This window comes from Mytilus californianus, unplaced genomic scaffold (genome assembly GCF_021869535.1).
Source record: "Mytilus californianus isolate M0D057914Y unplaced genomic scaffold, xbMytCali1.0.p SCAF_6, whole genome shotgun sequence".
Taxonomy (NCBI): Eukaryota; Metazoa; Mollusca; class Bivalvia; order Mytilida; family Mytilidae; genus Mytilus; species Mytilus californianus.
The window spans coordinates 23,739,261-23,763,107 of NW_026262712.1; the positions used below are offsets into that span (position 1 = coordinate 23,739,261).

At 31.6% G+C, this 23,847-nt stretch overlaps 2 protein-coding genes across 2 annotated transcripts in view; one reads left to right on the plus strand and one right to left on the minus strand.

Moving 5' to 3' along the window:
* The window catches only part of LOC127706087 (calpain-9-like), a 21,390-nt gene extending 20,044 nt beyond the window's left edge, over positions 1–1,346 (plus strand). The window contains exon 22 of the mRNA XM_052210539.1: positions 74–1,346. Coding sequence (XP_052066499.1) covers positions 74–100 — 27 coding nt within the window. The 3' untranslated portion in view covers positions 101–1,346. The remainder of the gene's footprint in view (positions 1–73) is intronic.
* Positions 1,029–23,598, minus strand: LOC127706103 (CD9 antigen-like). Its single transcript, XM_052210569.1, has 8 exons — positions 23,199–23,598; positions 12,075–12,275; positions 11,460–11,534; positions 10,792–10,890; positions 10,361–10,450; positions 10,017–10,100; positions 6,095–6,156; positions 1,029–4,940 (listed from the first exon to the last, which is right to left on the minus strand). Exons 1-7 carry the CDS (start codon positions 23,262–23,264, stop codon positions 6,097–6,099), a joined length of 675 nt encoding a protein of 224 aa, XP_052066529.1. The 5' UTR covers positions 23,265–23,598; the 3' UTR covers positions 1,029–4,940; positions 6,095–6,096.
* Positions 23,599–23,847: the final 249 nt, after the last annotated feature.

The window sequence follows — 23,847 nt, forward strand, 5'->3', positions numbered from 1 at the left end:
TCCAAAAACAAAATGCTCAAATCAGTTACGGTTTATACTGTTTTGTTAAATTATATATGTTTTGACATTTCAGCTACTTCATACAGCAATTTATTCATGAAGATGATTTGGCTAGAAATGCCAAGAGTAAACCTTTTCGATTTTTCCGTCATTAACGACACCCAGGAAATGAAAATGTGGGGAAAAACACAAAATATATTTCAAATTTGTGATGTATTCAGCTTTATGATACTTAACGTTCTTTTGTTTTTGCTTTCTGCTGTATCATTATTTTTGTTGATTTTATAGTATTTTGTTTTATGGAACTCTGAATAAAGGACTGTGTGCAATTATATTCTTCAAATCAAATAATCTAATTAGCCTGACATTAGATTGTTTGTTCTGCTTTATTGTGACCTTTCAAAAGAAAGACAGAAACTATTCTTATTATTGAAGGCTTATAATATAATCAAATTTCTTAATAAAATCGTTCTGTATTTCTGATATGTCATTCTGAAATACTGTTAATGGAAAGTATTTTTCATAACTAGCACATGCTGAGGACATTGAATAACAAAATAATTTCAAAACACTTTGCTGGAGGATCTTGTTCACATATTTGTTATTATACTCCCACTGGTTGGGTATATGACTTGTACTGCAATCACACTGTTATTTAATCTGTTATTCCGTCCGACGGTCCGTCTGTCAACAACTGTCATTGTGCCATCGAAGTCTCTGTTTAAGACAATCACAATGTCTACTGCACCTTTGTTCTGGCAATGTTGAACAAGGTTGAATTTGTCTATATTTTATGTCCTTATTGGTCATCTACATCCAAATATTTCTACGTAGCTACACATCTTTTGCATTAAATTGTATAGATTTGAACATTCCTGATTGCGATAAATGCAGAAAATGCGCTTCGGACGCACGAAAGTGATAAGTGTTACTATCATTCGACTCAGATACATCAACTAAGACAAGGAATTTACCTAAATTCTTTATTCAAGTCCAAGAGAAGACTACAAAAAAAAACAACAATTGCATATTACAACATCCTTTATTGCATTCAAAAAGCTTTCCCAGGTTGGGATGATGAAAGCTACAGTAAAAAATGACTGTACACAAAATATGCAGATGACAAAATACAATAAATAATGAATGGATTCTTCTGCTGTTTGAAAAATATACATTATACTTACAAAAGATAGGAATTGAAATGTACAAGGTAAAAAAGATGTAAAAATATAATGAACTTACATACACAAAATTTAAAAAAAATAAAATAAAAAAAATAGAACATATATTCAAAAATGTTACAGACGAAAGCAGGAAATGCTAGGAATAAACACCTTGCAGAATTCTTCTTTTAATAAATCATATTTATAAAATTTTGATATTGGTAGGTCTTACCTTGTTCTGTATAATAAATTAATTAATTAGTTGCAAATGCTTTTAATTTTCGATTTATCAATCTTTAAGTACATTATTTATTAGACTGTTCAAATACCAAACTCATTGTAAATAAGTACATTTTGTTTAGGGACCAGCTGAAGCCCGCCTCCGGGTGCGGGATTTTCTCGCTGTGTTGAAGACCCATTGGTGGCCGTTGGCTGTTTTCTGCTGTTTGGTCGGGTTGTTGTCTCTTTGACACATTCCCCATTTCCATTCTCAATTTTATGTCTTTTTTCAGTTTAAATTCAAGTAAGCAATAATTTATGATTTTTAGCAATAAAAAAAAGCACGTAACAAAAAATAAAACTAACCTTTACAACATGAACATCATGAGAGGTAAATTAAATATGTTTGATAAATTAACCCAAAGACATTTTGTTTTTCTGTTTGTATCGTAAAATCTGTCATGCATGCCCATTTGTTGTGGCATAATCAAGACTCTACAAGGTGGTAAAAATGGTCAACATAATTTCTTATTTTTTCCAGGATATGTTATGCACTTCTTCTGACACTAAATTACAATCATTTGACGGAAAAATTTAACAGATTTCTTTTTTTGTAAATTTCAAATTTAAAAAACGCCTAATTGATAGGTGATTTTTTGGAATTTGAATAACATAAACGCCAAAATAAATAACTTCAAAATGCATGTCTGAGTTATTCTTCAATAGAATGCTTTTAGTCAAAATTCTAAGAAAAAAATAATATTTTTTTACCAGCATATCTTAAAGCTGAATATTTAATATGGAATTGATCAAAACAGAGGATTCAGATAAAAAATTACTCTGTAATCTGGCAAAACCTTTTATATTGAGTTATTGTCTTCTGGTTATATCTTTTTATGAAAAATTAGTCTTTAAAAGAAAGAGATACATTTAGAATAGTAAATTATCATCATGACAATGACTAAGATTGAATGGGATTTATAGCTCATTACAAAAATATATCTGCTTAAGATCTACATATTCGTCTACATTATTTTCCTATATTCTTGGGAATTTTAAACAGACTTGGAAAAAAAATCAAAATATTCCAGAATAATGTTGATGTATATTAACTGGAAATAAAAGTGTTCTCTTGTAACAACCCTATCTCCAACCTGGGACATTATGCAGATATATCATAAAATATATGTAAAATCAGCTTTAAATAATAACTAGTAGCATACTTTGTGTAAATTTGAAAACTTGAATATAAAACTCCAGAATTAAACATCAAATTGAAAAATGCAGTGAAAAAGGATAAATATATATATATAGCATGAATTCCATATAATATAGTTAGAGATCTCATTCAATGAACTTGTTATGAAATTAGAAAACAACTTTACAAGATAATTTGCATCTTTTCAGAAGTCTACAAATAATTGTAGTTCTAACTGCATCTATACCATTTAAAGATATAAATCTATATCCATAAAAATGTTCGATATTGAATTCAAACTTCATATTATTTGCAAATGTAAATGCTGTATAAAACGTAAAGAGAGTGTAAATCAAATATGATTTAACTAGCATTGAATTATTTGGACACATCTGAAAAATACATATTATCACCACCTATAAACTTGTTTTTCTTAAAAAAAACCTATTGATTCCTTAATACAAAAGGGGTCATACACACTTCTTTTTTAAGAATCATGGTAATCTATTTTGAGTTTTTGGTAGAAGTTGGATTGGCTTCACTCTTAAGTCAAATGTGATAACTTTTACTCATTCTTTTTTGAATTTTCATAATCTTGCTTATATGCATGAAAGTTTGAAAACAACAATAAAATTTGTTTAGTCATAAGATAAAATGCTGCCATACTTCAAGAGGTATGAATTATAACAGTTATTTATGTACAGAACAAATCAATATACAATGAACATAACTCTACACAACCTTTATATAAAAAAATAAAGTGTGTTTTGTCCCACTATTTTGTTGGTTTTCATTCAGTAAAGGTTAATTTTTATCCAAATCTAAATGAAAACAAATTATTTGAAAAAAACTGCATTTTCCTTTTAAAAGTAGCAGCTGTCATGATTGAAGAGAATATTTCAGAAAAGACAAATATTGTAAATATGAGGAGAAAGCCCAATTCCCGGTTTCGAATTAAAAGTATTCGTGTTAATATTTTCGAAAATTAACACCAAAACATGTTTTAAGGTGGTACCTAACACTACAGGGAGATAACTCTGTAAAAATCAGCTAAACGTTTCAATCACGTTGTATTGTTAAGGAAATATTAAGCTTCTCAATGATCAAAATTAGTGTTTGTCAAACTGCTATATAACCAATGAAATTTTTCCGATAAAGTGGTTGGTTCAAATTTTTTGAAATTTTTATATTTTTGTCAAAGGGTCAAAGTAAACATTTTGTCAAAATTTTATGAAAATTAAACGAGCCAAATTAATATTAGTCAAGGTGTTGGGTACCACCTTAACAACATCTTTACTAATCAATATTCATCAAACGGTGTAATGATATTTTAGCGTGTGAAAAATAATTACCCACGGACTCTGTAGATTCTGAAATGGTTAGTTAAGATCCAGGTATATTTATCCAAAAGTAGTTTGAACCTTGGTTTTACTTATGTACAGCAACTAGTGCTAAAAATATATACAAAATGTACAAAAAATCATTGTACAAAGTGAAAAAAAAAACCTGCTACATGTATAGTTATAAAAAAAACAAAGCACTTACACATATTCATACAAATCTTTACAGTTGTTTACAAATATACGATAAAAAATCTCATTCAACAAAAAATACTCAACAACATGAAACTGCCCTTTGATATTTCACTTATTCGTATTTTCATATACAGTAAACTTTTGATAGACTGTAAAATGGCAAGAACTTTTCATATTGTAAACATCAACCAATAAGATTAACAAATAGCTAAACTCAGAGGGTGTCAGAGAATATTACCTTCTTACTAATTATGTAAACCACTCGTTACTATCAATATTATTTTTATTACTAAAGTAATGTCTACTTAGATTTGTTACTGCAAAAATACTCTTAAAATTTTTAAATTTTCAGTCAGTACAAAACACAGTTTATTTTATAACTGTTGTCATTTTTAAAACAGAAACATATCTGAATCAAACGATAACTGAGACTAAGCTAAACATTTGATGTTGTACATCTATGGTACTTGTATTTGAGGTATTGAAAATATTTTCGAATATTGATATTACATCAGTTTGAAACAGGTCATATATCTGTATTTTATGTAAGCTTATGGCCAATTTAGTTCTCTGTGAATTTAAAACAGATATAATGGAAAAATGAAATTCTTTTAAATTTCATACAAGAAGGAATGAAATAAAAAAAAAGTCTTGCCATTTTATCAACAACAAAAAACATACATTTATTACCTGATTTTATAAAAGGTATGTATACATATAATCTACTTAAAACATTTATATTTAAAAAGGCAACAGTATTACAGCTAAACTTTTTTCTGAATATTTTTGTCTTTGCTTTTCCTTTCTGGTTGGCAGTTCTTTTAACTGAAACGAAAGAAGAGATGATTCATAATATATTATTTTCACAATTCTTCACCAAATGTCAATCCTATAGACATTACATGCGGCCATTAACTTTTTTTCTAAACTATTGTATGATCTTCTGGTGTTAATATACAATATCCATATCCATTCATATACATTTTTTATCTGTGGGTGTGTGTGTATGGAGAAGGATTTTGTTTTATGAATACATCATACCTTCCTTACCATTATGGTTTGTAACCAGGAAAGCTAATATACATTGTATTGATACAAATATTTGATATGAATCAGATATATATTTAAATTTCAATAAGGGAATGTGAGACCTTCTAATGTATACTAATTAGAAAATCTACGGATATCAACAGTCACATCAAAGAAAGTTGCATAGTTTCGCAACATGTAAAACATTCAAGAAAATGTGAAGGCTCCAAGATTGAAAATTGTAGTAGGAGTTTTTTTTGCATGGCATTTCACTCAACTTACTTAACTCCCATCATAAACTATACCATTAGCCAATTTGAACTTACTGCAACTCAGCAAAAATTCTGAAAAGTTGGATTAATTTCTCTCAAAGGTTACAACTAAATTTCACACCTTGCATTAAATAAGTAAAATACATTTTAAATATTTGATTTTAATTATTTACCGAACTAATTAAAAAAGTAAACTTATACCAAATTATGATTGTTCCCTTAGCTATATAAATTCTGAGCATAAAAAATATGAATTTACATCTCCAAGAAACGGGAAAAAAGAACAAAATTGATTGTTAGTTACTAAGTGTAACAAACAAATATCAGACCTATGCAAACCCGGGAAGTACTCATTTAACACAAGAAGGAATTTCCAAAAATTGGGAATGTAATGCCATGTTCACAAGAAAAGAAGCGAAATTTTATGATACAAAAAGAATTGTTTAATGTTCATGATTAATTCCATTGATATTTGATGACTAAGCTAAAAGGATATGCAATATTGGACTACGAGAAAAAATTCTCATCACTTTATACAAGGCTTTAAATAAACATTACAAATAGTGTTATAACGACAAAGTATTTTAAAACTGTATGGCACACAATACAGAATGGTATAGTGAGGTGCAATGGATTTCTTTTCTAAAAAAATGAAACTACCTAAAAAAATATACCAACCTTTATGCGTGGATATCCCTGACAGCACAACACAGAATCATGGCAAACACCATTCCTAAAATCTGTAAATAGACAAAAAATGCAAATCTAAATATCAAATTGTGGAAATACTTGTCTGGTAGATAAGAAGTTTAGAAGGAGTTCAGCGGTCATATGAGTTTGTGTAGTTTGTTTTAATGTTGTTCAACTGCTCTGCTCTTTTGCTTCAAAACTAACCTGAACTAAGTCAGATTGTGACATTGATATCAATCACACATAGTGCTATCTGTTAAAATGCTATTAAAGTGCTCTCTGTCTTTTGATAGTGACTTTGGTTGTCAGTCATTATCTGACTATTGATAGTGACTGTGGTTGTCAGAGTCATTATCTGACATTTGAAAGTGACTTTGATTGCCAAGAGTCATTATCTGGCTATTGAAAGTGACTGTGGTTTTCAGAGTCATTACCTTGCTATTGAAAGTGGCTTTGATTGTTAGGACTCATTATCTGGCTATTGATAGTGACTTTGGTTGTCAGAGTCATTTTCTGGCTATTGATAGTGACTTTGGTTGTCAGAGTCATTATCTGGCTATTGTTAGTGACTTTGGTTGTAAGAGTCATTATCTGGCTATCGATAGTGCATTTTGTTGTCAAAGTCATTATCTGTTTCTGGATAATGATTTTGGTTGTCCGAGTCATTATCTGGCTATTGATAGTGACTTTGGTTGTCAGAGTCAATATCTTGCAATTGATAGCGACTTTGGTTGTCAGAGTCATTATCTGGTTTATATTGATAAAGAATTTGGTTGTCAGAGTCTTTATCTGGCTATTGATAGTGACTTGGGTTGTCAGAGTCATTATCTGGCTATTGATAGTGACTTGGGTTGTCAGTCATAATCTGGTTATTGTTAGTGACTTTGGTTGTTAGAGTCATTATCTGACTATGAATAGTGACTGTGGATGTTGGAGTCATCATCTGGCTATTGATAGTGACTTTGGTTGTTAGAGTCATTATCTGGCTATTGATAGTGACTTTGGTTGTTGGAGTCATCATCTGGCTATTGATAGTGATTTTGGTTGTTAGAGTCATTATCTGGCTATTGATAGTGACTTTGGTTGTTGGAGTCATCATCTGGCTATTGATAGTGATTTTGGTTGTTGGAGTCATCATCTGGCTATTGATAGTGATTTTGGTTGTCAGAGTCATTATCTGTCTATTGATAGTGATTTTGGTTGTCAGAGTCATTATCTGGCTATTGATAGTGACTGTGGTTGTCAGAGTCATTATCTGGCTATTGATAGTGATTTTGGTTGTCAGTCTGGCTATTGATAGTGATTTTGGTTGTCAGAGTCATTATCTGGCTATTGATAGTGATTTTGGTTGTCAGAGTCATTATCTGGCTATTGATAGTGATTTTGGTTGTCAAAGTCATTATCTGGCTATTGATAGTGATTTTGGTTGTCAGAGTCATTATCTGGCTATTGATAGTGACTTTGGTTGTCAGAGTCATTATCTGGCTATTGATAGTGATTTTGGTTGTCAGAGTCATTATCTGGCTATTGATAGTGATTTTGGTTGTCAGAGTCATTATCTGGCTATTGATAGTGATTTTGGTTGTCAGAGTCATTATCTGGCTATTGATAGTGACTTTGGTTGTCAGAGTCATTATCTGGCTATTGATAGTGATTTTGGTTGTCAGAGTCATAATCTGGCTATTGATAGTGATTTTGGTTGTCAGAGTCATTATCTGGCTATTGATAGTGCATTTTGTTGTCAAAAATCCTGTAATTACACTCCTTGGATATCACACAACAATAGGTGATGACGTTTAATAGACAAATGAATTGAGATCCCATAGAAAGAGATAATAAAGTTCTAGTCAATGTAATCATGGTGTATTAAAAATAATAACTAATAAATGTTTTTAAATATACAAAAACATTTAACACATCACCGTAAAACCGTAATAATTCACTCATTCCATACATTCATGAATTAATGTATTGGTAGGTCAATCAATTAATATTATACACCTATTGACTGGGTGTGAGGGTAATAGCAAGTTTGTTGTCCCTGAGATACCAACTATTGCTCGAGGCAAAGCCGAGAGCAATAGTTGGTATGCGAAGGGACTACAAACTTGCTATTACCCGCACAACCAGTCATTAGGTGTTTTATTATACTGAACAACACAGTCATTAAGTGTTTTTATATACCAAATTAACTAATTTTCTAAAAGTCTACATATATCATCTGAAAGAAAAGAAAAAAATGTCACATAACTTGACATGCACAAGATGAACTATACGTTTTTTTTATAGTTCTTCTTGTATTTGTAAATATTTCATTAATTCCAATCAAGACTAGAAATACTTGTGTTAAATTTTCCGTGCATATGATAAATTTAAGCTAAAGTACACCAAACGCAAATTCGCTTTTAAAATACGACGACCGAACCCATATTATGAATAAGATACTATATTTTAGATCTCTAAAAAATGCGCACGAAGATTTTCTCTCTTTTATAATTGCTTCTTGTAAGTGAAATTACAATCAACACAAACAGATTATACCGTTTACAATATTAGAGTTTGACGTTGCCAAGCAAAATAGTCAATGACATCATTATTGTCAAATGAAAAATAAGCATGAAAAAGTACGGGAAAGATGATTATGAAACTATTAACCGGGGTAATAGTCTTTGAAACTATTGACTGGCAAATAGTCTGTGGAATGAAATAGCACAACTATTTCATTATTTTTTATATAGAAAAAACATACTGAGGTATAATAATTGTCCATATTTGGTATTCTATAAAAAGTAGTATATAATTATATGAATAAAAAATTCAATAATGTTGGACAATTTAAAAAACAAAACACTTTACAGATCTGATAATTGTATAAATTTCACCTGAGTCCAGTAGTCAGCACTTCTGTATTCTTTGAATAGTTCAAAATACTAAGGATTTATTTTACCCCAAGAATAGATTACCTTAGCTGTATTTAGCAAAACCTTTCTGAATTTTTGGCCCTGAATGCTCTTCGACTTTGAACTTTATTTGGCCTTTTAACCTTTTGGATTCAAGCGTCACTGATGAGTCTTTTGTAGACGAAACGCGAATTTGGCGTATATAATTATAAGGCAAAAAAAATAAAATATGTGAGTTTACTGTCACATGCTGAAAAAAAAAAATTTGTCGGTAGGTCGGATTTTTTTTTTTTTTATTTTTTAATTCTTTTTTTATTAGGTGGCGGCGAGTTCAATTGTTGTTTCTCGAAACAATTATCTACATACTACATACAGAGAAACAGAAGACAATATAATGGTGTACATGCTTGTCTATCAGCTAGTTTTCTGGCACTGGAGGCCGTCATTGTTGTTTAAAACGGTAAATACCGGTATACGTGACGGAAAAGGCGGGATTTTCCGGAATTTCAGAAAGATGCCGATAAAAAGTTAGGGTCGCGGCAATAAAATGAGGGTCGGTCAGGTGACCGTAAACACACATATTTTTTTTATTTGGCCTAAGCCTGGTATCTTTGATGAGTTTTTTTCTTCTGATAAATAAACAGCTATATACATAAAGATGTTCAACAAATTTTTATGGGATTTAGAGGGAAGATTTGGTGTAGGGTGATACATTTTTTAACCAGTAATGCGTGTGTAATAACAAAGCATTCATATGAAACCGACTTATAGTATGCAACTCAGAGATTGAGATTATTTATTTACACAAACCTACCATTGAATTGTAAGAGATATGTCCTTTAACAAAGACAGACATCTTATGAACTAAGAAATGGTTTTTAAAGTCTAACTGAACAAACCTGAATAATGAATTCTTGTTTTGCTAAAAAAAAAAAAAAGAGAATGTCCAAATTACATTGATGTTTTGGCAACATCCATCGGGTGTAGTAATATATGATATAAATACTCACCAATATAAGTGCTATTCCGAACAGTACACCTGCTACTACAACAAAATTCTTTTTTATCCATTCAGAAAATATGGTAGTACAACCCTGTAAAATTTAAGTAGTATTACTGGAAAGTGCAAAACAATTACCAAACATGAAGCTGAAAATGATTTGTTATATTATGTTAACAAAGTATTTAAATTCAACACAATCAAAAATAGCAGTAAATGGTTGCCTTAAATGAAGAATTTAAGGAGTTCTGGAATGGAACTTGAAAGAATTTTTTATATTATATCAGTAAAAGCATGCTCTTGTAAAAGAACCAAAGTGAATTAAAATACTTCTGACTAATTCTAAAAGCTTACTTTGGTATCAAAAATGGCTTCACAGATCATAGGATGAGCACATGATGTAGGTGCATAGTCTGTCAACCCGTCAGCTCCACAACATTTGAACTACAATTTAAAACAAAAAAAATTAAAATGAGCAATGTTTAAAATAAGCCACCATTTTTATATTTTCATAAATGATTCAAGTTGTGTACAAATTAGTACAAATGTTTTTTTTTACAAAATGTCAGATCATTTATCGTTACAGACTGTGCTATACTGTTATAACTTATCAGTTTGTAAAGAAAGTTCAAACGTGGCAGCATATTAGAATGGTAAATAATTGGATGTTTTAAAACCATGTGACTTGATTTTAATGATAATGTGATGTATACTTTGTAAGCAATGCTTTAATCCATGCAAGCATTATTTCAACAATTTGAATAGCATGTTAGGTCATGACTTACGTTTTCCTGGATCACTTGCATGAAGTTCGTAGCGTCTTCATTGCCATCACACGTGTCTTTCACCTTCTTCTTCAGAACTTCTGAGACAACATTTCGGAACTGTGGATAAAAACAAATGTTCTTCTCTATGTTAAATCATTTCAGCACGTTTGAAAATAAAATAACAGTATCAATGCTGTGGTAACACGAGCCACATTCACATATATAATCAAATAATTTGAAATGGTATTTCAAAACCCGGTGTATAATGTCATTTTTCGAATGGACGCCCTGACATACAATCTTACCTTTGTGGAAAGTTATTCATATCTTTATTATTTATTACAGCAACATATTTTCAATTTTACCTTTTATTTAAACATATTGGACAGTACATGATACATATCCCACATTCAGTGCTATTAAGTAAAACACTTTCATAATATTCAATGGGTTTCTTTAATTTCAGTAACAATTTGAATATTTTTCTTTTTGGTCGTCTTTCATTTTTTGAAATGGCATTGTCAGTTTGTTTTCGACTGATGAGGTTGAATATCCCTTTAGTATCATTCGCCTCTCTGTTATATAGTAAATCTACAAATCTTACACGTTATATTTCATAAATTTTAATTATGAATTTATTATTGGTGTGGTATATTAACTTGGACAAGTCAACTTATGAAACTTACCCCATCCTTGGCAACAATCATATAAATTCCTATTCCCAGTAGAGCACAGAATATGATAAATAGACAGGCGAAAAACTGAAAATCAGAAAATAAAATTCATATACAATGTAAAAATAACTTATCATTACCTATATTTGTTCTTTTCCAATCTTAAGATCTATATGTATCGTGCACTGTGAGATCTGATTATTACCAGAGGGCATCCTAAAATCATTAATTACTTGCATCGTTCTTGTGTTTAAGTTAATATGTCGGAGATCTTCCGGGACAATAGAAAAAATCATTGTATAATAGAAAAGGTCACGATTCAAAAATAAATAAATGCATTTAATACCGATGCTATACATCTATAAATTTAACAATGAAAGGGTTGAGAAATATTATATTTGTCAAATAAGGATCCAAGGCTTGTCTGGTGGTCCTCGTGTCTTGAGAACAGGAGGTCTTAGGTTCGAACCTCGACCGGAAATCTGTTTGCTAAATCTTTTTCGAATTTTTGGTCGACTTATTTTATCTATTGTTTTCAAGTTTAAATGTTTTCAATTTGGCAGTGGTGTTTTGAATTTTGCGAAGTAATGTGAACTATTAGTGTTTCCCAGTTTTACAAATACTTACCAATACTAACATAATCTGATTTTCCCTGATAGCTCCACAGCATCCTAAAAAGCCTATCACCATTATTATAATACCAACTACTATAACAACATAAGCTGCTGTATAAAGGAGGGAAAACTCATCTACTCCGTCGGTGTACTTGTCAAACTCGTCGTCAACTAAGATCCATATTCCTACTCCTAGCATAGCACATCCTAGTAACTGTAAATTAAATAATAAACAGTATAAATATAAAAGGTTAGAACACAATGGTAAAAAGTTGGAACATAAAGGTAAAAGGTTAGTCTTTTGTCATACAATCATGATAATGGTAAATAATTTCAATTTTGTTTATTGAGTCTTATTTCATTCGTGAACGTCATGATAACCAAAAGGTTATGCGCGTATAAAGCCCTTTCGTCCGGTCTTAGTGTATTTCATATGGATTATTAAAGCATAGATACTCGGACTGGGAACTGGACAATTGTCAGCTGAAGCCTTTACTCATAGATCTATGTGATTTGTGTAGCAATGCATACTCTCTCACGGTGAGCATGGTTTGTGTAGCAATGCATACTAGCTCTCTGTATGTTTTATGTATCAATGCATACTCTCTGTATGTTTTGTGTAGCAATGCATACTCTCTGTGAGCATGTTTTGTAAAATTGGTATCAAAGGTTTGTCCCATGTCTCTATCAACAATTTCCTGTTTCAGTTAGTGGGTTGAATACCTGCCACGACTTATTATATTGTTAACACATGGCATGAACAGAGGGTGCCGTGTGTGGAGCAGGAAATGATAGCTCTTCCGCTGTGTCTTAGTTCACTCTGTTTTCTGTTGGGTTCGTGTTGATTTTAGACTAATATACAATGGTCGTCCCCATATACAGTTATCTCAGATATATCCTTTTTTTGGGAAAACGTTGAATCTGATGAAGAATAAATAATACGCTTAATGAGGGTCTGGATGGGGTTCCTTCGTTTCTGTATTCTTTAATTGTTTAGGCCACTTTTCTCTATTCTTTATATTTTTTGCCCATTATTCTCTATTCTTTATTTTTGGTGGTTCATTTTTCTCTATTCTTTATTTTTTGTGGTTCATTTTTCTCTATTCTTTAAACCCCCATCCACACCCTCCTTGATATGTTCAGTTAAGACTGAGTACAAAATCAGTAATCCAGTGATTGTATCGTCCCTTATTTACTTTTGTTATTAATAGATATAAGAAGATGTGGTATGAGTGCCAATGAGACAACTCTCCATCCAAGTCAAAATTTATAAAAGTAAACCATAAGCATGCTACAGTTATGACTAAAACAATTTTTTTTTAAATCTTTATTTTCTAACTCCTCTTTAAAAGGGACGACAAAGAATGGCTATCAATCTTGTGTACACGAGAAATATATATACAATATAAGTCTCTGCTTGATGTACCAATACAACTTTCTATATAATTTGTGGAAAATACTTTCATCGTGGATATAAAGTCCTATTTTTTTCAGAGATGACTGTTCTGCACAAGGAGGGAGGATTTTGATAGATTGACCCCCTGGTTTGAACATGTTTGCCCTCTTGTACATTCCATTTGTGACTTTTTCACTTCAATTATCAGTTTGAAATCAATAACTAAGCACTTATATGATATATGATTATTTACAATGCATATTTCAACCTTGAAAGTTTTTTCATTTATGTCATTTAGTATTTAAATGGTAAATATGAAACGCATTCATAACTTATTTTCGTTATGATAATATTCTAAGTCAAAAATGAATATGCGTGTTTTCTACCTATATTTCGTATAAGGAGGACAATAAGCGAAGATTAAATGGACTTGATGACTTCATTTATGGTTAAGAGATCATAGGCCACATGTCAACATCGCAATTAAGTGTGATCACTAAGTATATAAATGACACTACAATCAAACGAAAACAATGCAAACAAAATAACTTAGTGACATTTAAAACGAAAACACTTGTGACAAAAAGAAAGCTAAAAAGTCAAAATATAAAATATAAATAAGCTGTAAACATGATATAGAAATATTTTAGACTTATTAAAACTGCGATTAGTATCTTCATTTATATATATCTATGTTCATACTAACTCTTAATATAAACTTTCGTCTCAATCAATGTTTACAATTGACTTTTTCATCAGCAAATTAATAAAAATCATATTAACTTCATTCTGATTAATTTACCATGCGATATCCTGTTGTCATAGTAACGGTAAATAATTAGACAGAAATATGGCAGACTGATATGTCGAAACAGTTGTTATCAGTTGTGTAAGAAGATAGTTATACACTAAGACATGTTTTGTGCTACAAATATCGAAAGATTCTTTCTCTGTCCAGAAAAAATGTTTGCTTGACTTTCCACAATCACACAAAAGTTTATCGTCCGATATGGTTTCTCAATTTTAGTTACCAGAGACTCAGTTGAGCATACACCAGTCAACCATTATTTATTATCCACAAAATGTTTGTGAGATCACCCCAGATTTTGGTAGGGTTCGTGTAGCTCGGTCTTTAGTTTTCTATGTAGTGGTTTGTGGACTTGTTTGTCTTTCCGTCGTCTTTGTTTTTGTTTTTGGTCCTGGTGTAAGTTTCTCTTAGACTTGCAAGTTTTAAATGTCCCCTTGGTATCTGCCGTCTTTTGTATTCTTCGTATAGGTTACATGATATATGATTGGTCGTATCATCTAATGTAAATAGTCAATAGTTTTCACCATCTTGTAAGTATTTGGTTGACCAGACAAACCCTTCAGCTCCCAAACTTTTCGCATAATACAGCTTTCGGTGTTTTTATCTTTTAAATTGATAATTTAACGTTATTGACTGACGAGGAAAAACTTATGTTTGATAAGCTCCCTAATTACCCAAAACATACAGAATGAGTTTTAGGTTCAGTTATAATGTGAGCAGGAGGACATTAGTACCTTAAATATTTGCTCATTCCTTCATTATTAGGGCCAAAATGAAACTTGTGCAAATGGTTTCCTACCTACACTATTTTAGGCCTTAAAAATAGAATGACCTCTAGTTTTTTTTGACTTTTTTAAAAAGTGAATCGAGATAATCTTGCCTGTGGTCCTCATTAGTCAATTTAATAAATGAGGATTACATATCCTACCTACCCACTATCTATCCACCTACCTACCTATCTATACACCTACCTACCTATCTATCCACCTACCTACCTATCTATCCACCTACCTACCAATCTATCCACCTACCTACCTATCTATCCACCTACCTACCTATCTATCCACCTACCTACCTATCTATACACCTACCTACCTATCCTATCTTACCAAAGCAGGAAACCATTAACACATATCGTGTTTTGTTTGGTCTGGGTATGTGAAGTTAAGCATGACGTCAAAAAGTATTTTATTCAATTCATTTGAAGATATTTCCACCTATCGTAAAAACACATTCAACACTTTAATGTATGGCCTAGTTAACTGTATCCTCTAACTTTAGTTAGGCGTTTTAATTTACTATACACATTTATCGAAGTTAATAAAACGCTATCTCAAAATGTTTCGATACACAGGTGTACATTTGTGCTTGATTTCAGGTCACAAGGTTTTTTTATCGATTTAAATTTTGTATATATCGTTTGTGGGTTGTTTTTATTTTCGGCTGAGGTCAAGACGTCCCTATTTTGACAGAGAGCCTGATGTATCAAGACACACATTGTACATGTTGTAGCTGGTAAGAAAATCAACTATCTATCATTGTCTATAGAACGTGATGTACTCCTCAACCCCCTGAGCTTTTGATATCTAAACACTTTGGTGATCTAATTTTGTTGCATATAAGAGCGTCCCAAGTTGTGTATATAGGGAAGTAACCCAAATAATTCAGTCCCTCCCCGTAATCGATCTCTCGTACTTGCGAATGAAGTAATCGTAGATCAGCGGAATATAACACTGAATTATTCGGGTTAAAAGAGACATGAGAGAAGGGTATTCGGGCAATATGTAACTTCATATTTAAAAAAATATTATATATATACATATATTTCTGACTATGAGACGCAATAGACGTCATATATGGTTTAACAAGAAACAAAGATGTGTGGATGCAGCAGAATAATTTCCTTGTCTGTGATGTATTCTCTAATATTTTACAGATATGGGTTATTGCTTGCGAGAGAGCTGTCTTAATCATGGCAATCATACCAGGTCTCCTTATTTTTGTATATTGATTAAAGGGTTTGATGCTGATTATAATATTCATATTGTGTCTTGAATTAGCACCCAAATCCTTTCTTTTCAATTAAACCATCATTTTATATCCATTTTACATATCTGAGCTCGTATAAACATGATGAAAATGTTATTATAAAACCAATGATTCCAATAAACTCTCGCAACAAACTAAATCCGATACAATAAAGTTGTTAAAACTTCTACAATCTATATGTATAATTAATTTCGCAGGGCTTCATTGATCGCCTCACTACTCATGCTACACTGAGTCACAAATGCTTTTTATAGTAAGAAATGTTTAAAATAGAACCACGACAAGAAATTGGAATGAGAAATGTTGTCAATTGAGGAACTACTAGCATTTATCTTTGGACGTTGTAAAAAAAAAACTATCAATTATGCTATGCTGTTCAGTTCATAAAATTTATTAATAAATAAATGCCGTCTTGTCCGTGAAATATAGAATATCTTCTTTTAATGAATGATGGAATGCAGTTAAATAAAGAACCCAGTTGCAAATATTTCATGCAAATTCGTGTCCTTGAACAAATAGAAGATCATCTTGCTTAATTTCTCACAGCAGTAGTATCATTTTTTGTTCTTTTATTGAATGCAGTTCGATGAAGAACCCCGTGATAAACATTTCATCCATATATCATTACGAATATAAATTGCAAATGAGTGCAAAAAAATCGTTAAAGATAGCAGCTCAACTCATCTTAAAAGGTATATATTGTTATAAAGCTGGGAATGAATCGGAACTTTCATTCTTATCTTTTCTCACTGGTCAAATTATTCAGCTTTTAATTAAATAATAAGATACATAATATCAATTCACATTCCTGTAACCGTCTTGTGCACACTTTTCTTGTAAACAGTGCATGCATTTTGATTGAAAATATGTCGCTACGCTGGATGCTCCTAACGTCAGTTCATCCTCAATATTCAACAAGATTTTTTTCGTGTTTAACTACACAAATATCTAACACTTCACACTGATGATTGCGTTATGCAAATAAGACAGTATTTAATATTCGAGTACTCATGCAAAGATACGTGTACATATGATAAGATCGTAGGCGTGAAATTTGAGGGTCTTCACCACTTCAAAGTAATTGCGATAAACACCGTCACGCTTGATGATAAAAGAGAAGAAATCGCTCTACATGTAGTACCGAACCTTAAATAGCGGATGCACCTTCCTTTCAAGAATATGTCCGAGATAGAAGTTGCAAGCCATGGAAAAGGCGCTTTAATCATTGTACAAGCTTCCCCCGTCCTCTCTTTTCTCTCTTTTGCCTTTGAATACATTGTTTGTAAATCATGCATTTATATATTCAACAACATATTTTGAAAAATTGTATTAGATGTTTAACAACTTTTTTTATTTAGGAAAGGGGGTGCTAGGTTTCCTAGCTGTTGCGGAGTAAAATATCTGGCCCGAATTGGCCTATATCATTGTATATATGCAATATGCACTTTTCTTCTAGTGGTTGTGTAAATTTCCAGCCCTTCGTCCCAATCTACACAATTTATAAAACCGACCTGAAGATGGTTAATTGTAATTTTGTCCTCGTCCTGATTATGCAGGAATCTTCAACTTCATTACTCATCAAAATCCATACTGGAATCTAATAACGAGGACTTGTGCGTTTGTGAGCATGGTGAGTATTGGTGTACTTCGCAAAGAAAGTTATTTTTATTGTTATGAAATACTTGAAATTGGATGTACAGAAAGCAACACAAAGTCCAGTGGCATAGCACCAGTGTAGCACTGTAAAACATTTTTCCCATAAAAATCTTACTCATGATAATCTTTCAGCTTCTGAGGGGCTGTCGCCCCCCCCCCCCCCCCCCTTCCGACCCCCTGCTTACAATTTATTTTCCAGTGGCTACGCCACTCAAATCAACACATATTAACATATTAAGGTACACGAATCATGTTTAAGACAGACTTAACTGTCTATAGTATTTGAGGGAAACCAAGACCCCAAATATTTCATATACGGGATATGGCCACTTAAATAATTACTTTGATTAAATTGCTGAACACAAAACGCGTCAAACGATATTATTGTATTGTACAATATGTATGAAACCACGCATTTTTTCAGTGATGTCCAATTTTAGCCCGATAACGATAATGTTTTTCATTACAGTTTGATTGAAGGACATATGGTATAATATAGTACACAGAAACAGCTACACAACAACACAGTCTAAACACAGCAGATTACGCATATGACTTAAAACAATGAACAACCACCCATATCGTAAAAATATAAAACAGAGAGAATTATCATTCTGTCAAAATATAGACTGACCACGTTCAACAGGACAATATTTACAATTAATTCATATAAAAGGGGGATATTTATTTTGTCAAAATTTCTTAGCCTAAAGCATGGGAGAAACATCCACATATTTATGTATTATCTCTTTTCATGTCTGATAACTTTATTATCTATTATATAATGTAATAACTAGATAATCATAATAAATCTGACTCGATCAATCATATCATATTTCTCATCTTAAGGATAAATGATTGTTTGTTTAAGATAACCTTATCATAAAAGTTATTTAGGTTAATCATTTCCTGGGAAACATTTATACTGTGTAACAGTATGTTCCGTTTGTAATATTTTTTAGATACTTAGTCAGATAATTTTCCTTCCTCCATTGATTAATCTTAAAATACTACTGTCCGTCGGCATCAAGTTTTTCTTTAAGTTGTTCGCTTATTATCCCAGTATTTGTCAACTTGTTGGCAGCTTTTCCATTTTGCTTTGTTCAGTCCCAAATATTTCACAGGATTCACAAGCGCGACATGTATGCGACATGCATTCAAGCAGGTTAACTGGATTATGATAGCATTCAAACAGACGTCGATTTAAAGACATTAAGGATATAAAGTAGTGTCCTGATATCACCATTAAATGAAGCAGATCAAATATGTTAATCTATAGAAATTTTAGACTATTTAATAACAACTTTTCTGTTACAGTAGTTGTAAGAAAACTACGCGCTGGCTGACCTAAATTTCGAATACGGACAATAGATCATAAACCTTTACCTTTTTATTACTGATTGAGGCATCATAAAAAGCCGATTTAAATTTGCAAGTTGTATGGCTCCCTTACTAAATAAGTCCGCACTTAACTACCCTATAAATTTAGCTTTATTTTAATGCCTTTTATATTGAGTTAAATTCCCCATTATATGAATCCGACAACACATTGTTATAAAATCATACGGTTCAGTTAATCTTCATATAAAAATTTACACAACATGTTTTAAAAAAATTCAATATTTCAATCGTTATTGTAGTGGTGTTACTATCATACACACTAAAATCAATTAATTCATTATTATAACAATTACAAGGTAATTTTTATCAGGAAGATGGAGACATCAAATGCATCCGGGAACTTGTTCCTATTATAAATCGTTTATGAATGTTGTACATCGTTTTTGATATTGTTACGTACATCGTCTTTGATATTGTTCCAAGCTGATAGAACAAATGTATAATGAGCAATACTTCATTGTATTTGCCAGCATTTTGTTTGAGTCATAATTTTCAGTTGAGAGCTCTCAGAGGGGAGGGACGTAGCTAGCGAACAACTCAATATAGCAATACAAGATATTGGCTTTGTAAAGGTTTTAAATGCTCATGCGAAAATAATACATTTGTAATAAAAGTTAACCCTTCAACATGAACATAAATGTAACTATGGATAAAATAAGATGAGACAGCAATGTAACGACATAAAATTATGTTCATTTCATAAGTAAAGACACCATGATTTATATAGTTACAAGCGAAAGACATACTTATATACAAATATTGCATTACCCGAAAAGAAGGTAGTTTGTATTCTAATGATGTATTCAGATTTGAAATAAAGAAAATCGGACGACAAGATATTGAAACTCTATGTCACAACTAAATTTCTACGAAAAATGGTATATTCCGTTTATCATACATCTAAAGTAAAATTAAGTTTTTCTTATAGTGCACAGCGAGTATATGGAAAGTTTTCCCTGTACAGGGATTAAGTATGGGTCGTTAGGAAGGGCTAAACAAACAAGTGGATAATTTCTGCACTATAGTCTGATATACAAATATGTCTTACTGTACAATTTACAGGAAGGGACGTGGTCCATCATGATCATATACGACCAGATGGGAAAAACATATTCAAGTCTCATATGGTGATTGGTTATGAAATTAGTCATGTAACAATAAGATATCATCAATGCTGTTTTCAAAATTTCCTCATGTATTCAATTGATCTACCATTTTACATCTTTTCATTTTATTTCTAGTTTATCTTCTAACAAGTCAATTTCCGTCGTCACCTTGCATCAACATTTCTGATGAGTCAAGGTCCTTCGTCACCTTGCATCAACAGTCAAGGTCCGTCGTCACCTTGCATCAACATTTCTGATGCACGCCTTTGCATTCTTGATATTTTAAAAACTTTAATTCGATCTACACTGAATTCTCTATTATTTTTCATTTCGGAAGCAAGTACTTAAATGTAGGATAATACATAAAAAAAAGGATCTAACAGCGTAAGAGGGTACTTAATTTAAGTGTTTTATACGTAGAGGGTGAAATGCACACATCACAATTTAAATTAATATCATCGGAATTTTGGATTGGTTGTTAGGTCGTTGGCGTTTTTTAAAAATAGATTTTCCCCGAACATTCATTATTGTAATGTTTACTTCTTAATTGTTGCTTGTTTAACATCCAGTACCAAATATCACATGCATTCGTATTCAAGACAACAAACTATTTGTGCATGATGGGGAAATTAGACTCGGAGGATTTGTTGGAAAGGGATTGCAAGTTCCAAGCTACCTACATTTTGTGTTACAATGGTAATGTGCAGAAAGCATGGCACTTTCTCTACAATATCATCGGATTTATCATACCATGGAAGTAAAGTCAATATAATACTTCCATGATCATACCCATCCAACCGGACTTTACCCCGTATTTATACATCCGCACAGCCAAAACGGAGACTCCTCTTGAGTATGGATCAGTCTAGAAGTCTAATAAATAGACGGATATGCATAGTGTGGAAGGAAAACACTCCTTCCCTTTGCCGAACATAATAATTTGCACAGATAGATAAATAAACAGATTAACAAAACTTTGACATAATTGCCTAGATATAATTTCTGACAAAAGGAGCTCGCCCTTATCGCCTGAAACAAGACACTGACACAGTGATGTAGGAATGTATTAACATCAAAAGAACCTACTAATATGCTCCAGGAAATCTTATTAAAAATGTATACACATTAAATATATAAATACAATTATTTGTATGGGAGCATACTTCGGTACGTGCATACGGGCAACATTAAATGATTTATTGAACCTTATTTTAGTCATCAGAACAATATATTAAAAAAAGCAAATCCTTCGACTTTTCAAAGCATAATTAATTGTGTTCAGAAATTAAAAAAAAACACTCTTTTCTTATTTTTTGGATTATAAAGATGTATAAGATAAGATAAGATTTTTTTCCAATTGAAGAGCAAAGCAATTTATTACAATGATTTTAATAATTGATACAATAATTTGGATAATCATGTATAAATATGAATATAATGAACTAAGTTCTATAGATCTGAAACCACAGCCAGACCAGAGCCATAAGCATATAAGTAAATAAAACAGCAACATAGCTGATTATAAACGTCATTTTGTATACGTGCATACAATTACGAAGGATGATGTCTTAAGGTTCATCTATACACCAACAAAAATGCCTGTGTTTACACCATGAAATTTTCTCTGAATGCAGACAAAACTGTGTAATTCTAATAGTTTTAAATCCTGGCAGCACCTAGATATATACAAGTTGTATTCATTTTGTGTTTTAAAAAGAAAAAAACTTTTGTGGATTTTGCTAAACATTTTCTTTCCTTGCCACAGGTGGTGTAAAAATAAACAAAGTCATGTGAAATCTTTGAGATGGTCCCCCTCAGGTAATGATTGTATTGTATCATATTAATTGATATGGACAATAGAGGGACAATAGAAATCTACTCACAACAAAGGTGATTTAAATAGTTGAATGAGTGGACTGTATCAAAGAAAACTCAGGTGTTTGTTTATTTCACCATCTTCTGTGGCAAGGAAAGAAAATGTTCATCAAAAGTTTTTTTTTAACTTTTTAGAACATAAATTGGATGTAACATTAATTTATCTAGGTGCTGCCAGGCATTAAAACTTTTTAAATTGCACAGTTTTGTCTTAACTCAGAGAAAATTTCATGGTCATACAGCCATTTTTGTTAAAGTGTATAGATGAACCTGAATTCAACAGTTAATATTGAACAACAATGATTTTTTTCTTATCCTGCTTATAAAATTTTGTTCAAAAGACTTTTAATGCTTGTTGATGAGTAAGGTCTACACCCATTTTAACTTTTAACGCAAACATGTAAAGTATTTTTACAGAGGCGTAAAGATTGATGTTATCATCAATTTATCAATCAATTTATAGATTATACGTGTAATATAGTTCTGGGTTATTATTTACACCGGACATCCCATCTAGAGCCCTAAACGCATACAAATTGTGTATGCAGAATTCCAATCTATTTATAAAGCCAGTAATCAATGACTCTGCCGATCAATACAAACGATATCTTCATGAACAATTTCCCGCCATGGTTTTCCAAAGAAAATGGCGAATGTAGGTCATATTTGTTTTGATATTAAATCGGCTATGCCAATTTTCGTTTTGTTCTACCCTGAAATAGATCTATGAATAAATATCACAAATTGACACATTACAATACAAACAGATTTTTAATGGGCATGCACTTAATATGATACGCCACTTCCCAGCTACCAGTGTAATTAGAAATATAACGTTATACATACCCAAAATAAAAAGTTAAATCCAAACATTAAATATTTAATGCACGTATGACAACTTCCGAGCGGCATGATTGCAAATTTTGTCTAAAATCCCTTAAAATTGATAGAATTTAACACACTAACTCCTTGGAAATATATCCCAGCTACCTGTGTAACACGATCAAGCGAAACGTTCTGCAACGCGTCAATGACTACGGGATTCAGAGTCGTAACACTGGTGCAGATCTGCGGTCAACAAACACACACCGACGCAAATGCCTGTTAAATGTTATCAAAATAATTATGGCAAAACTGTAATAGTTGAACTGAACTAATGGCTTATGAATTATGCAGGTCTAATCTCGGCAATGTTACAATTATTCAAATTTAGAATGTATGTGTATAGCGATAAAAATCTAATACATATTCTCTTGAGGGTCTTTATCTTTCAAATATATCTGTTATTGTTATTAATCGTCTTGTATATATGATATATGAATATATAAAGTACATGTACATAATCACACAAAACTACATGTACTTGGATTATAACCATGTACTAAAATTACGTAAGGCGTATCAAATGTCTTTACCTAACATGGTGGGGCGAGGTTTTAAAGGTGATCTATTTATAGTGAAAATGTAATTTTCAATTGTCCCGTAACAATAGTTA

Excerpts from the sequence above, each read along its gene's own strand:
- LOC127706103 (XM_052210569.1), bottom strand. The coding sequence starts at position 23,264 with ATGCCGCTCGGAAGTTGTCATACGTGCATTAAATATTTAATGTTTGGA. Across the intron at positions 12,276-23,198 it reads GATTTAACTTTTTATTTTGG|TTACTAGGATGTGCTATGCT; the intron begins GTATGTATAACG and ends TTTAATTTACAG. Across the intron at positions 10,451-10,791 it reads TGCAAGTGATCCAGGAAAAC|TTCAAATGTTGTGGAGCTGA; the intron begins GTAAGTCATGAC and ends TTTAAATTGTAG.